The following is a 16265-nucleotide window of genomic DNA, read 5'->3' as shown; positions in this document are numbered from 1 at the left end:
GGCAAGGTTAGAAGGGGTTAGAGAGGATGGAGAAAAAATTATGAAAGAGGGAAGTGGGGAGGGAGTTCGTTATCGAAGGAGGGGAGGAATGGGTGGTAAGTGTGAGGGTTGGTGAGATAGTGTCGGCAGGAGGGTGGGCTATAGAAAAGAAGGCAATGATAGCTTTGGGGTAGTAGAAAATAATTGAGGAGTCGAGAAAGGGATTGAAGGGTCTGAAGAAGGATGAAGGGGGTGAAGGTTATTAAAATGGCAGTGAATTTACTTTTTACAAGATTAATCGTGCGTTTGTTCTTGCGGTAGGATATAAGTGAATGTTCAATTGGGCTGAAGATACAAAAAAAAAAAAAAAAATAAAGTGTGTTGATATCACGGTGAAACTAACATGGACGTGAGATTAACACATTCAATGCAGAATCAAACTAAATACGGACTCCACTTGTGTACCACTGCGGAGAAAATGTCATTGACATTGATCAATCTAATTGTGACATATAAGTCAATTAGATTGATAGGTTTCGTGATCCGATGGAGGTGTTAGTTGAGGAAAAGTTGCAGGTGATGGAGGCAAGGTTAGAAGGGGTTAGAGAGGATGGAGAAAAATTTATGAAAGAGGGAAGTGGGGAGGGAGTTCGTTATCGGAGGAGGGGAGGAATGGGTGGTAAGTGTGAGGGTTGGTGAGATAGTGTCGGCAGGAGGGTGGGATATAGAAAAGAAGGCAATGATAGCTTTGGGAGTCGAGAAAGGGATTGAAGGGTCTGAAGAAGGATGAAGGGGTGAAGGTTATTAAAATGGCAGCGAATTTACTTTTTACAAGATTAATGGTGTGTTTGTTCTTGCGGTAGGATAGAAGTAAATGTTCAATTGGGCTGAAGATACAAAAAAAAAAAAAAAAAAGTGTGTTGATATCACGGTGAAACTAACACCACTTGTGTACCACTGCAGAGGAAATGTCATTGACATTGATCAATCTAATTGTGACACATAAGTCAATTCAACTACTCTCTCTCTCTCTCTCATCTTTTTATGTTTAAAGAAATTATTTTGCCACGTATCACATTTGAATTGGCCAGTGTCATATGACAGTGTGCAATCCACTAAGTATAAGAGTATATGGCGAAATAAATTGAGTGAAGTAGAAAGAAACAAGATAAAATCAATTTTATAAATAAATAAAAACTGTATATAATAAATTATATTCCCTTTCATCGTATATCACACATATGAACATACTCTAAATTACAATAAGATACAATTACAATTTTCTCTAAAAAAAAATACAATTTACAATTCAGCAATTGTTTCGAGCAGTGTTATTTAAAGGGAAAGAAATTATCCGGAACACGTCCAGATTAAGGTATTGACTAATTAAAATGTTTGCTTTTGCACGATACACGGAGTAAAGAGAAATGTAAGCATGATAGAGAAATTGAAAATGCACGTTCGAGACAAATTTGTGATCCCTCTTCCACCTATATTGCAATTGACTGCGTGCCTATCGATATTATTAATTAGATTAGATGCGGTGGTGGAGACGTCTTTCTCTACAATTTAAGGTTGGTCATCAGTTCCCTCCCACCCATTTCATGCTTGACTGGACCATATATAGCTAGATTATTATAATGATAATACAAACCTTAATTGGTAGATAATGTCGTTTGTTGCAAAAAAGTTTGATACTGATTTTGGAGAAGATTGCCAAAGTTTTGGAAGTTTCAAACCAATCTTGCATTTAAGAAAGTATAACTTATAAGCAACCAATTTTGAACTTATTGTCCAACATAAAAGTTGGTCGAAAATTAGATTAATAGCTTTTAACAGTTGCTTCATTTTTGTTTAAACAATTACACCAAGAAAAAAAAAGTGTATCCTTCGGTTATGAGTTTATTAATTTGTCCAAAAGAGTGTTAAGTGTGACAATAGATGTTTGTGAGGAAAAAGCTAAAGGTAGAAAAAACATTGGTAAAATGCGATTAAAATAAATTCTTTTATTGATTGAATGTATCTACAATGAAATTTAAGGATGGTAAGCATCTTCAACCATGATCATGGCAAATTAAGATTATGATTTTAGGGCCGTTACTCTCCTCTAAACTATCATGATTGTGTGTAAAATCATGGTAGTAGTCCATTGTATGCGTGGCACTAATGATTGGCCATTACATCGGTGGGCGGGTGGTTCTATTAAATTTGGTTTTCGGGGTCATTCCAAACTTTTACATGTCTTTACTAAAAATGTCGAAAAGTGTGTTGATTAAAGTTGTTATGCTTCAAAGGAAATTTTTGTGGGGAGGTTTGTTGGGGAAGAAGAAAATATGTTGGGTTAAGTGGTGCGACGTTTGTAGACCGAAAAGAAGTGTTGCCTTGTTCATAAGAGACAATGCACTTATCACTTTATTACTTATGCGATTTGGTGCATTTGCTAAATTTTTCAACACCCACGCCACTTGTGAATAAATAAAAGAAGAAACAAACAAGAATAAAAGGAAAAAAAAAAAAGATAAAAATTAATGAATGAAAGTGGTGAACTTGGTGACTTAAACCCGTGTTGCAACAAGTTTGATATACATAGACATACATTATTTAAAAGAGTAAGGAATAATAAAATTGAAAATTAAGTAAAAAAATTGTGAATCTAATTTTTTTTTTGTGAATATTGAAAATTAAGTAATTCAAATGAGGGATAAATTTTAAACAAATAAAAAAATTTACGCAAAAATTGGATATTCTCTTTATATAAAAAGATAGAGTAAATTACACTCCCCTCCCATAAAATATATTTTAATTACACTTCTTTTCTCTTTTATGTTAAAATATATATATTCTCCTTCCATTTTGTACAAAACATATTAGAAAACATTTCACTTCTCACCCGTTAGAGAAGCTTGAATTACATTCTCCTTACCTCTTATGTTAAAATCTACATTTTCCTCCGTTAATAATTTCTTTATTTCTAATAATCGGGCAAAAAAATCTATAACGCACTTTGAACAAAAATAGTATTGTCGGTTCATTTTAATTTTTCTCTATTTTTGATTCATAATTTTGTTAACAACTCCATTATAAAATATCAAATAACACAAAATAAAATTGAAATATGTAAAAAGTTACTAAAATAAATAAAATATGGTTATTTAAAAGTGGATTTTATATTTTAAATGATAAAATTAATAACAAAATATTTGAATTTAATTATCATTGATATTTAAATTCTAAAGAAATAAGTTGATTTTTCTTCAATGGTAGTTCAAAGTTAGTAGATATCATGAAAACATTTATTTATATTAAAGTAATTTAAAGTGTAATGCATATTCAACTATTATGGAAGGAAGTTGTAATTCAAGCATTTAATAGAGGAATGGAGTATAAATTTTATTTTTCAATAGAAGGGGCGTATATTTTAACATAAAATGGGAGAAGAGTGTAATTCAAAATTCTTTTAAGAGCGGGGTTGTAATTTACTCAAAAAGATATAATATTATGATGTTAGAGACCTTATCCAACTCTCATGATATTCATCTTTATCGTATTATTATGTCCACTAAACATACCATGATAATCTTTGTTTGACAATTTCCCATTAAAAATAACTTGTTGATTGTTTCAGATTGGATGGAAAACATTATATTTTTGTTGTAAACATGAAGGGAATGATTTTGTTGTTGTGCAATGCCTTTTCAATCTAAGCTTTTGGCCGGTCACTTATTCTCCTTAATGTAAGTTGTTATTTACACCATTTTTTCTTAATACATTCCCATTTCCTTTTTTCAAAAAAAATTCGGTAACATATTTTTTTAATAACAATTGTCAAAAAGGATTTTGAGAAAAAGATGTTAGATAGGTCATCCTGCCAACCCTTCCAGTTCGCCTCTTGGCGGAGCGGAGTGTGTGTTTGAATCCACATACTTAAGTTGATCCACCCCTCCCCACCCTATTTTTGGCAGGCTAATAGCGGCTTGGGCCTAAACGGGTCAGGCTGGCCTGCCATCCCTACCATCACCATTTTCCTCAAGGTTATGTTTGGCAGTTTAAAAGGAATAAAAAAAATAATATGAAACCTATGTAGTAAGCAATTGTGATAGAGAGAAGATTGAATTCAGAGACAATGAAAAACAGTAAATTTGGCATTTTCAAAAAACAAATTAAAATGCTAAATCTGTTTTTAGAAATTGTAACAGAAAATGGTGAGCAAAATATTATACCACATTCTCTTATGTTTATGTTATATGAAGAGAAAATGAAAACATGGGAAGCAAACATGCCTTAGTTTTATTTTTTACAAAACAAATTGTATATTTAGCTCTTGACAAATTTTGTTAATTTACTTTACCACTTTACTTCTTTTTCTCCATCATTAAAATATATTTTTTAGATAAGTTAGGAGCTCTCAACTCTCAAGCATCAAATGTTGAGTAAAAAAAACATCAAATGTGGCTCCATAAATTTATTAAAATAAAAGAAAAAAATAATAAATAAAAAAGATTAGAGAAACTAACTATTCCAAAACTCAAATAAAAATTAAGTTAAACGAAAATTTGAACCACCCCCCTCCCAAAGCGGGCGTTATAACCACTGGTTGTTCACCTAGCATTTTCCTCAATAGAGAGAGTCTTTAGGCTTATCTTCCTCCACCATATCACCCCAAAGCTTTTTAATAATTTGAACATTCTTTTCCACAATAGGATTAGAATTGGCATGAATCTTGTTTTGAGTAGGTTAGCATCCAACTGAGTATTCGGTACGACGTTTGTTTCAAGTTATATTTGTTGATTTTTGGTAATAAAATGATAGAAATATATATGCCTATGTTTGTTACAAGTTTATTAAATTTTATTCCCGGAATAAAAAGTTATTGGGAATAGAAAAAAATTCCCAAAGAAAAGAGTGAGAATAAAGTTCTCATGAAGATGAGAATAAATTTATATGTAATTACCTATTATAATCCCTACTTTTATGGTTCTTAGGAATATTATAAAGTTAACCAAACATATTTTTTTAAATATTTGGAATAAAATTTCCATTTTTATATTTCAAGGAATTTAAGAATAAGTATAAACTTGGAATAAAATTTCTATTTTTATATTTCCATATGAGCATTATCTTCCAAAATAGGAGTGTCATGCTCACCGGAATGTTGATTAGGAGGAGCCCTACGCATGAATTAACGTGGAATTCACACAAACTGACATTACCAAACAAAGGATAACACAATTGGTTGATAAAAGCTTGAACTTTAAAAAAATGAGACATAGTCATATTGGTGATCAATATATAAGAAATAGTCATAGCACATAGTCAAAGACTAAAAAAATAACTATGTTATTCCTTCTTATACATTCATTCAATAGCATAATGAGTATTACCCTAAAATAAAAATAACTAAATATCAATGGTCAAATGAAGACACCGCCATTTATTACTACACTGCTGTGTATCCTCAAATCCAAATAATTTGCAATACATTTGGTTGATTTTATAGATAGCTTTCTTCTCTTGTTCTCTCAAATCTTCCGATATGGGACTTAAACAACATCATTGTGCACTTATGCTACTAGCTTCCTGTCAACTTTGATGGGGCTTATTATTCTTTTTTGCATGAAGTGGCTTATTTCATCATATAGTGTTGGACTTGTTTCTTTTTAGCATTAGTACTGCGAACAGACGCGTACTGAAGCTCTATACCCCATACGTACCGAATTCTTCACATATGTGACTATGGTCTCAACATTTGCAAATGGATCACCAATTGGGACACCTTCATTTGTGTTACAAACATTAACAGTTGCATTAGTGTTATTTGTGCTATCAATTATGACATGAATATCTTCTTCTATTGAATATCAATGTTAGTATCAATAACAATGGCTTCTGCACTAGTGTTAGTATCAATTATGACCAACAGAGTTTTCCATATTAGCAGCTGCCTTTATTATGTATAACATGTTATGAACCACTGGTGCAGTGGGCATTACCAGTTGCAACACAGGTTCATGATGGATTCCAAGTGTAACATGTGCTATGTTACCACTCACATTCTCACAAGCGAAATGAAAAGAAGTAGATGCTTTGCTTCCCTTATGAGTATCGTCCATGGGAGGATTTGCTTTCTCAAGAGCTGGTTTTTCAATGAATTTTTTGATATCCTTCTTGACTAGGACTTTCTTCTTGCCCTTGTCATCTTTGCATCTGGATAAATGGTGACCAATAACCTTGCAGTTATGACAAAAATCTGGACACTTTTCATATATTACCTCGACATTGAAGGCATGACCCTCCCTCATCAATGGATAAGGGCGTTCCCACGGCACTAGCAATCTCAAAAGGAGTTCTTTCTCTCCAATATTCCTCAGGAAGTTCCATAATTTTGATCGACACCCGAGCATGCGTTTATCATTGAGTACAGGGATTAAAATCATTGGACCGTATAAATAAACGCAAGAAACCAGGCTTAAGGTTCCATGTTCCCATGGATCATACTCTTCTCATATATCATAAGAAGAAAATTGAAATTAAAAAAAAAAACCTCTCCCAAGAGAGATAAGCTTTCATTAAATTAATGATTTCCACAAGACTGATAACTTGGTCGTCTAGTCCCGAGCTTAATGGTTTATCACCCTTATTCAACAACGGAAGTAATTATTTATACATAAATGTGATAATTTAAATCAACATTTCAGCTACCAATGAGGAATGGATCAAGAAAAGGGTTAGACTCGTTGAGACACATGTCCAGATTTAAGGTTGAAATCGTATGTAACATAACACATTAGTTCTAAGTTTCAACCAAACTCTTCACTAAGCAAAACTTGTTGGATAACAAAGATCTGAAATCAATTTACAATTATGCAACTTTGTGTAGTATTTTATCATATGATTACAGAACAACAACAAACACTAGATCAACTTAATCACAATTCAGAAAAATAGCGAATAGATTAAACGAAAAGATCATCAACAAACACGAGACGGAATCATACAATCATTTGAAGTGCCATCATCAAAGTTGAGACAATAGCTTTGAAGATCATAGCTATACTGTGGACTGCTCCTTTTCCACCCAAGAGATTGTTTCCAACAATTCTTCAACTTACAAAATAGTTTTTTTACAATAAATGACAAAGAGCAACACTCAAGTGTAACGCTTCTTTGAACATTATTATTACCAAGTGTCACTGAAGAGGTAACTCTTGTTTTCCTTTGAAACTTCATCAATTGATTTCTTTGAAAGCTATACATCCTTGAGAGTTTCATTGTATTACTCAAACAAATGAAAAAACATCATGAAAGGTGAGTTTTTTCAAGTGTCACCAACACAATGAAGCACCTAGTACTTAATGCCACTTTCTGATTTATGGTTGATAAAAATAAAAACAATATTATCATGAATAGTTTATCATAGTTTACTTTTGCTACCTTCTGCTCAATAATGATGGTCCCAGCTTGGTGAAAGGATTGAAGAGTGTCCTCTAGTAATGTAACATCAATGTGATGTGTTTAATTTCAATCACCTTTTGAAGACAATCTTCTATGATTTTATCATTGTGATTAATTTACTTGTGCTTTACTCAAACATTTGCCAAGATTCCTATTATGCTTCTACGAACGAGTACTAAATTTTGGTCGACATGTACACACTATTTCTACGTAAACAGATCAAAATTCACGAGCTTTTTCTAAGGCCAAAAATTTATGAACACGCTTTATACAAAATAAATTCCAAAATGAATTTCAAGTAACATACAATATAAGGGACAGATCATATCATGCCGACATGCTAACAAGTAACAATTATTAGAAGGTTAAAAAGAAAAATTGCAAATAGTTTACCATACAATATGTATTTTGCCAAATCCAGTGCAAACAAAAGCATATAATTACAAGCTCGTGTTTGGATAAACAACTTAATTAAGTGTCTATAGCATAAGCACTTATTATATAAGTGTTTTATGTATAAGTTATTTCTAAAACCAAATTAATTTATATGTTATAAATTATTTTCATAAGTTATCTTAAAAAACTTATGGAGATAAATTGAAAAGAACTTATATATGTATGTATTACAAGTGTTTTTAATAAGGTCTTTCATATAGTGTCACAAATGACTCTGTTTGTAAATAAACTCATATAAGTCAATCCATAAATATATATGAAAAAAATAACATTATGTTATAAAAAAAAAAAAAAACAGATAATTTATTTGTAAAAGTTACATCATGTTATTGTACCAAAGTTAATACAAATCAGTATATCAGTGATGAACATTTAGAATCAAAAGTCAAAAGTAGTTATGGTAGTCATGATTTTGATGAGTGCAAAATAAATTAACTCCGTTAGAAGAATTGGTTGAGAAATTCCATCAATCGACAGCTTACCATTGGACATTGATTGACAGGGCTACAAAACTAGAGCAATTCTTAGGCAATCTCTTAGCTTTGCTTCTTGTAAAGGTAAAAGTTACTTAGAGTCAGTGTATGTTAAATGGAAATGCAGAAAAATCAGTACATTACATCCTAGTAATAGAGAAAAACCTTGCTAATAGTTAATTCCATTGAGTTACTACATAAAGTAATCAAAACGTAAATAACATATCTTTAACAAATTCTCTTCGAAAAGAAAAAAAAACATATCTTTAACAACAATGTTATGTTGACACTCTTTATTCTCATACCTCCATTATACACCTCATGTGAAATGACATTTTAGTAATTTCATCCCATATAAAAGAGAGTGTTAGATGGCATGGTGAGAGCTACATGTCACATTTGTGTGCGGTGGAAGAGGTGTGTGCCACCTATGGTGGTCAACATATCACCACTCTCTCTTTAAATCCATCTATGTCAACAATTGTAAGGTGAGAATGGTGCAAAGGTTTACAAAGGTTTAGTAGAACACTAAACTTCACTTTCACCCCTTTCTCCAAACCGGGTGCGCTAGTATGAATAGAGCATTAGGATACTTTGGAAGTCCTTTGATATAGTAGATTGAAAGGAAGTGATTCATTCTTCAAAACAAAAAAAAAACAAAAAAAAAAAAAAAGCGAAGTGATTCATTCATAACGATAAAAATAGCAAAAATTCCATGTTACTTTCTTCATATGGAGCACAACTTTTTTTTTTTGTAGAGATCATACGGAGTAGGTATGTTCATACTTAATAGAGCAACGTGTACTACTTAATAAAGAGAAACACATAGCAATTGCTCGCAACACCCCAAATTAATTCACTACCAATTAAATTGTCGTTCAATTGCTAAATGCCTATAGAACAATCCTCAACAATCACTCACACGAGTACATAACTGCAAGTGCACTCTAACAAATACAACTCTGGAAGTCTTAAAATGTGACATGGATGCTGGTTTTTTTAGCTACCGCAGCATAAACAAGCCTTGGCATGCATGTATATCAGGAATTCAAAAAAATGAGTTTGTCAAAGTTAGAACCAGACATTACTGGAGTCTAGCAAAGGCAAAGATTATCTTCGTATTAGATAGCTTTGTATAGGCTTCAATGTTAGAATACGATGCTTGCTAGTTATGTAATGACTCGTAAATGTTAGGCTAGACCAAATAATGACATTAGTATCTCAATTGTTGATGATTACCCAAGAAAGTTGAGCTAGGATTTTTACTCCGAGCTAATACAGTCAGGTTTGACAAGTGAAATGCAAGATCACATACAAATTTAATAAACCGTACCAGAGATTACTCACGTTGAATTATATTCTTTATACCATGTCACATTACTCTCATCTAACAAAAACGAGACAGATTCCACTAAACGAAATCATTTCACCAACGACTTGACAAGCCAGGCATATTACAACACCAATGGTATAAGATGGATGTAGGATGTAGCCTTGAACCTTTAAAATCCCAAAAATACTTCAACCATTTTTAATTTAAAAGAGGAAAAATAGTATTATTTTTCAAATTGGAATGTCCTAATTCAGTAACAATACTGAAAACAAAAACTCAGTTGACACCCGACATAATACTTCAAATTTCAACAAATTGATGAATCGTCATCCGTAAATTTGAGGTATCAAAATTCATTAAAACATCCAAACTCTTGAGACAAAACATGGATTTGAACTTAGCAAGAACAGTAATTTGCATAGACTAATATGATAGTAATAGCTAGAACAGTGAGAGAAACACGTAGTTATCCAAGTTAATCATATTCTAAATCCAACCAAATATCATATATCCAAAAGATACTTAAACATAAATCAAGGAAAGACAAAATGGTGACAAAGTTTAGGCATAAACAAAATCTCTTGCAAAACCTAAAAACATAAAGATAAGTATCTCTTGTATTAAAATTGTCACACAATGGCATCGGCACTACTTGCAATCTTGAAACAGAATCCACGCTCATACAATGGCATTGGCAGCACTTGCAATCCTAGGCCAAAGATCAGCACATTCCTTAGCAATTGGACCGGTGATAGCAGAACCTACAATAAACAGCATGACATAGACCATCAAGACACAATCAAATACCAGCAATGAATCAATTAGACAAAACGGTACAAAGGTAACAATGTAGCAAACTAACAAAAAGACAGGTGGTATAATGATATTTTTCTTGTGAAAAAATAACACCCAAGCATTACCACATTGTAACAAAAACCAAAAGGCACGGAAGCAAGTGTATTAATTTAATATTACACTTCAGTTACAAAAGACCTAAACATATTGGCATGAGCATTAGGTCCCAAAGTATAAACAGTATTTAATACAGAGATATCAGACAAATGAACAAATGATACCTTTCATTTCTCCCTTAGGATTCACAATAACACCAGCATTATCTGCAAAAACCAACACCACATATTAACAAGAGTACACCAGCAAAAGCATATAATTAAAATTGAGAGCGCCACAAATTAACAAGAATAAGTTATGTTGACAAAAATTAATATATTGAATGAATTAAATCTGTAAATCTAATCAGGCTAAAAGTAAAATGATTGAATTGATATTGGCTAAAAAGATTCAAAGTAAAGTGACTTACTTGATTTTGTAAAATTAATTCAAGCTAAGAGTAAGTTTAAGTAAAGTGATGTATGTTTTGAGTTGAACAACAACTTTGAGTGCCTCAATTCTAGACTCATAAACTTCCAATAAATAGCTTTAAGTAAAATCAATTCTACCAAGAGGAACCAAAATTGATTCTATAAGTGTATAATTGATTATGACATGTATGGTTATGTTTAAAACGAAATTTACCAGTAGACAGGTAGCACAATGAAACAAAAATACACATCATGCTGTTTAAGACTGGCAATAACAGTTATATGCTTCTCCAATATGAATGACCAATCAGAACACAGATCACTCATAATGAATTTACAGAAGCAACATTTCCAAAATCAAAAAAGCATGAATCAAAACAGCGTGTGTTTGTTACCTTCAAAGTACATGAAGACACCGTCCTTTCGGCGCCATGGCTTACGCTGACGAACGATGACAGCTGGCAAAACCTTCTTCCTGAGATCAGGCTTTCCCTTCTTCACAGTAGCCATCACCATGTCACCAGCACAAGCTGAAGGAAGACGATTCAACCTACCCTTGATTCCCTTCACGGAGATGATGTACAGATTCTTTGCTCCGGTGTTATCAGCACAGTTCACCGTCGCCGCCACTGGTAGACCCAGTGACATACGGAACTTGTTCCCGGCGGAACCACCACGACCTAATCAGAAAATAGGGATACAGATCAGAAAAATAGAACAGTTGAATCTGAGAAAGGATTCACAAACACTGTTGTACATACCTCTCTTCGACATGGTTTCGTTCTTCGTTAACACTGCTCTTGTGCTCTTGCGTTTGCTTATATATGCAAAATGAAGATTAGGGTTTTTTCAGTTTTAGGGTTTATTTGGGTTGGGCTTTCTTTAGCTTATTTTCTTGGGCTTTGCATCGTTTTATTGACAATTGATTTTGACTATTACTTTTCTCACTATATCTTTCCTCGCGTCCCCTATTTTTTTTTCATTTTTACCCCTAGTTTGGATTTCTTTTTCCAGATTACATTGTTAGAATTTTGCAGATGTATTCAGATTTGAAAATTCAGAATAATGTTTTATCAGAAGTTTTGCAATTTTAATCTTCAAAATTTGTCAATTAAAATGCAAATAAAATAAAAAACAAAAATAAAAAGACATAAACATAAAAACAACTCATTTTATTAATACATTACAATAATTTTCAAGTTTTTTAATCTTATTACATAAGATCCTAAATCTATTTCTACTCTTAACTTATTACATAAGCAATACCGGTGGCTCCAGCCACCGGTGGAGAGGAAAGAGGGGGGGAGGAAAGAAGATGGCGGGGAAGAAGAAACCAATGCTGCCTAATAGGACATACCAGTAGCTTTGGTGTTAGTGGGGAGACATAGGGGACACAAGGGCCTCTATGGAACAAGAGACCATGATGGTCAACATGACACCCAGGCAAACCAACCTCACACCCAGACTGACCCCTTCCCTATTAACCGATCATATGATCCCTGATGGATTTCCAAAGAGGCCTCTTTTATGAAATGCCAACGATGGAAACACATCGTTGTAGAGGAGAAAGAAGAAGGTGTGCAAATGTTTGAGGAAATGAACCATATTTATAGGGGAGGGGGAAAAAACGTGGAAAAGTCATCAATGCCGGTCAAAAAACGTGTGGAAACACGTTTTTCAACTTGACCACCATTCAAAATGTTTGAAAACATGAATTAAATGTACCAAGAAGAAGTTGTATGAGTATGAAAGTGAAGAAGGCTTTAACTTTTTTAACTCATAAAAAATTATATTTAATTCGTATTTTATTAAAAAATTAGAAATTTTTATGGGAGATATTTATTATAATATTTTAAACATCTACGTAAAAATTCATTCAAAAACATAAAGGATATACACAAATTGATTAGACCAAAAGACGTGAAAGAAAATATTTGAATGCCCAAAACTTCCTGAAACTTATTTAAGATATTTTTAAGGACAAAAAATTATACTTGCCTACTCATAAAATTGAAGGTTAATAGGCTTTTACCCCCTGCTATTTGAGGGTCTTTTGATATACCAACTTAGAGATTTTCCCTTATAAAATGAAGATTCTTTGGTTTACACCCTTGATGTCATTTGACTGGATTAATGAGCTGATGTGGCATGTTAACTGCACAGTGATGGATGAAATGGCATTGACACATCATAATTTTTTATTTTTAAACTCATGTTAAAAAGTGAAATACCTAAAATACCCTTAATGATAAATTAAAAAAAAATCCATTTCTTTTTCTCTTTTCTTCTCCAGCGTGAATCCCCTTCTCCCTTCTTCCTTCTCTTCTCTCCCACCTTCTATGTTTATCTTAATTTTTTTCTTCTTCCTTCTATTATCTTCATCATTCTCTTCTATTCTCTCCCCCCTTCTCTCTTTTTGTTCTTCCTTCTCTTCTCTCTATTTATTTTATGCAGAATCATACCCTCCACCCCTTCAATCAAGAAACAGCAACACAATCAAGAAATTGAAAGATAGAATTTTTGAATTTTGAAAGAAAGAGAGAATTTTCGAATTTTTTATTCTTCATACATGGAATTTATTTTTAATCATCTGGGTTTGATTTTCGATCGGCTGTTTTTGATTCTTCATGCATGGAATTGATTTTTTGTTCTGTGCATCTCTAATTTGGAGAAGGGAGAGGGTTAATGAGGATGGAAGAGAAGGACTGGGTTTGTTGGTTCATTAGAGAAATATGAAGAGATCTGGAGAAGAAGAAATGAATGGAGAATTGATTTTTTTTCCTTTTTTTTAATTGATTGGAACGTTTTTTTTTTAAATAATTGCTAATTTATTAAGAAAAAGGCAGGTAGGATAATAATTGTTATTTTCTTTTTGATTTGGGTCTCAAAGGAGTAAAGAGATTGAAGGGAGGTGGACTGGTGGAGTAAAAGCGTATGAATTTTTTTTGAAAAAAGGTTGATAGAAGAAGGAGATAATGAGGAAGAAGATGAAGATATGATGTTTTTAATTTTTCAATTTTTTTAAGCAATTGTTAATTAATATAAAAATGTTGGTTGAAAAAAATATAAAAATCCAACTCAGCACGCCATGTCGTTGGTAAATGGACAGTCAGCGCCCCACCTAAGCTAATTTATTCAGTCAGATGATCTTATGGGGGTAAACCAAATAATCTACATTTTAAAAAGGAGAATATACAAATTTTTTTTTTTTAACAGTGGATAACAGGGGGTAAAAGCTATTAACCCTAAAATTGATCTCCATTTTCATATTTTCACATGTCGAGATGACGTAAATTAAATTGCCAAAGAAAAACTTAAATTTAAACATCAATATACCACCATTTTTAAATAAAATCTGCGGAGTAATTTTAAAATAAGATAAAAAATGTAATTATGCCAAACTTATTTAACCCTCAAAAAACGCCATATTCGATATCTTCATTCACATGTCACAAGAAATGTCGATGTTGAGCGCTTCTCCCTCTTCCTCACACCACCTCGTCGTCATTCCTCCGACAACCACTTTCCGCAACCGGAGACTCACCGGAAGTTCCCTCATCCGTTCTCGCCTGACTATGTCCCTCGACAACAACAACAACAACAACAATTTCTCTTCCCTACTGAGTTCTGTCACAAAACTTCTCTGGGGCCGGTCCCTCCCACCGGGTCTTCTCGTCACCACCGTCCGCACCGCCTGGAACTCCACGTGGCAGCTCATGATGTCTCAGCTCGCTCCCTCCGACCCCACCGGCGGATATTCCAGACCAGCTTCAAAATTCCGATTCTCCGGTCCTCCACCGAATGGTCTCCACCTCTACGTTGGCCTGCCATGCCCGTGGGCACATCGTACTCTCATAGTCCGCGCACTAAAAGGCTTGGAAGACGCGGTTCCGCTGTCAGTGGCATCGCCGGGAATGGACGGGTCGTGGGAATTCAAACGGGTTGGTAATACGGGTCAGGTAATTAGTCCGAGTTTGGATAAGGCAAATGGTTGCAAGACTTTGAAAGAAGTTTATAGGCTGAGAAGTGGTGGGTATGATGGAAGATCCACTGTGCCAATGTTGTGGAACAAAGACTCCAAAGATGTTGTATGTAATGAGAGTTATGATATAATTCAATTGTTTAATTCCGGTTTAAATGGGTTGGCCGGAAACCCGGACTTGGATCTTTCACCACCTGAGTTGAAGGGTAAGATTGAGGAATGGTATCAAGTAATATATCCGAATGTCAACAATGGTGTGTATAGGTAAGAAATGCAAACAACTGAGTGACACTTTTGGTTTGTAGCTCAAGTCATTGTGATTTTGTTTAACTCATCGTGATTCCAAACATGCTCCAATATTTTCAGCAGCAGTTGATTATTGAATTGGTATTATTGTTGCAATTTGCATTGCAGGTGTGGGTTTGCGCAGAGTCAAGAAGCATATGATAGAGCAGTGAATGAGTTGTTTTGTACATTAGACAAGTTGGAGGATCACTTGTCGAATTCTCGCTATTTGTGTGGAGACACGCTCACACTTGTTGATATATGTCTGTTTACTACTTTGATTCGGTTTGATATTGCTTATAATGTTCTGTTTAAATGCACCAAGAAGAAGTTGTATGAGTATACCAATCTACATGCCTACATGCGTGACATTTATCAGGTGCTTGTTTTGCTCAAAAAATGTTAAGATTTTCTATCATCTGTGTTGTTCATCTACTAACATAGTATGTGTTTCGTGCCTTGGACAGATTCCCAAAGTTGCAGATACTTGTAATTTTCAAGAAATTATGGATGGTTACTACATAACCCTTTTTCCTCTCAATCCAGGGAGCATTAGACCAATTATGCCTTCAACTTCAGAGCATGAAATTCTTTGCAGACCTCATGGCAGGGAATCCCTATCATCATCAACTGAACCAGTATTTGTTAAATAGGCAATGAACAAATCTTTCATCCGTTGGTTCTGTTCTGTATGTAAGAATAATAATAATCTGCAATTCAACGTTTATAGGCAATGCAAGTGTATAGCTATATCATACTTTACTAAATGTTATCATGTACTGGCTGGTGATTAGCGCCAAAATTTTCACTTTTTTTGTGACTCAAACCACACTTTCAATTTCATCTCTGGCTCTCACAGTCCCAGCCAGCTCAAATCAAATGATTCTTCCTAAGATCGTTTCTAATGTACCAGATTGCAAAATGTTATGTATACTCTCAGATAAATACGATATTTTCGGCTTTTAAAGTTATCTAAAATAAAA

The 16265-nt window shown here is 33.5% G+C and overlaps 2 protein-coding genes and 1 non-coding gene across 3 annotated transcripts; 1 reads left to right on the top strand and 2 right to left on the bottom strand.

The window, feature by feature from the left end:
- Window positions 1–10143: 10143 nt before the first annotated feature.
- LOC25484216 (60S ribosomal protein L23) lies at window positions 10144–11933 on the bottom strand. Its single transcript, XM_013612987.3, has 4 exons — window positions 11777–11933; window positions 11411–11695; window positions 10770–10811; window positions 10144–10454 (listed from the first exon to the last, which is right to left on the bottom strand). Exons 1-4 carry the CDS (start codon window positions 11787–11789, stop codon window positions 10372–10374), a joined length of 423 nt encoding a protein of 140 aa, XP_013468441.1. The 5' UTR covers window positions 11790–11933; the 3' UTR covers window positions 10144–10371.
- Window positions 11222–11362, bottom strand: LOC112418822 (small nucleolar RNA snoR137). The gene has a single exon (XR_003008902.1). It is a non-coding gene; the product is annotated as a small nucleolar RNA snoR137 (small nucleolar RNA).
- A 2504-nt stretch (window positions 11934–14437) lies between the features above and the next one.
- LOC25484215 (glutathionyl-hydroquinone reductase YqjG) lies at window positions 14438–16125 on the top strand. The gene is made up of 3 exons (XM_013612986.3): window positions 14438–15261; window positions 15412–15661; window positions 15750–16125. The coding sequence occupies exons 1-3, from the start codon at window positions 14462–14464 to the stop codon at window positions 15933–15935; spliced, it is 1236 nt and encodes a 411-aa protein (XP_013468440.2). The 5' UTR covers window positions 14438–14461; the 3' UTR covers window positions 15936–16125.
- The last annotated feature ends 140 nt before the right edge of the window (window positions 16126–16265 follow it).

Source organism: Medicago truncatula, chromosome 1, assembly GCF_003473485.1.
Source record: "Medicago truncatula cultivar Jemalong A17 chromosome 1, MtrunA17r5.0-ANR, whole genome shotgun sequence".
Lineage (NCBI taxonomy): Eukaryota > Viridiplantae > Streptophyta > Magnoliopsida > Fabales > Fabaceae > Medicago > Medicago truncatula.
This window is presented reverse-complemented; position numbering and strand designations above follow the sequence as displayed.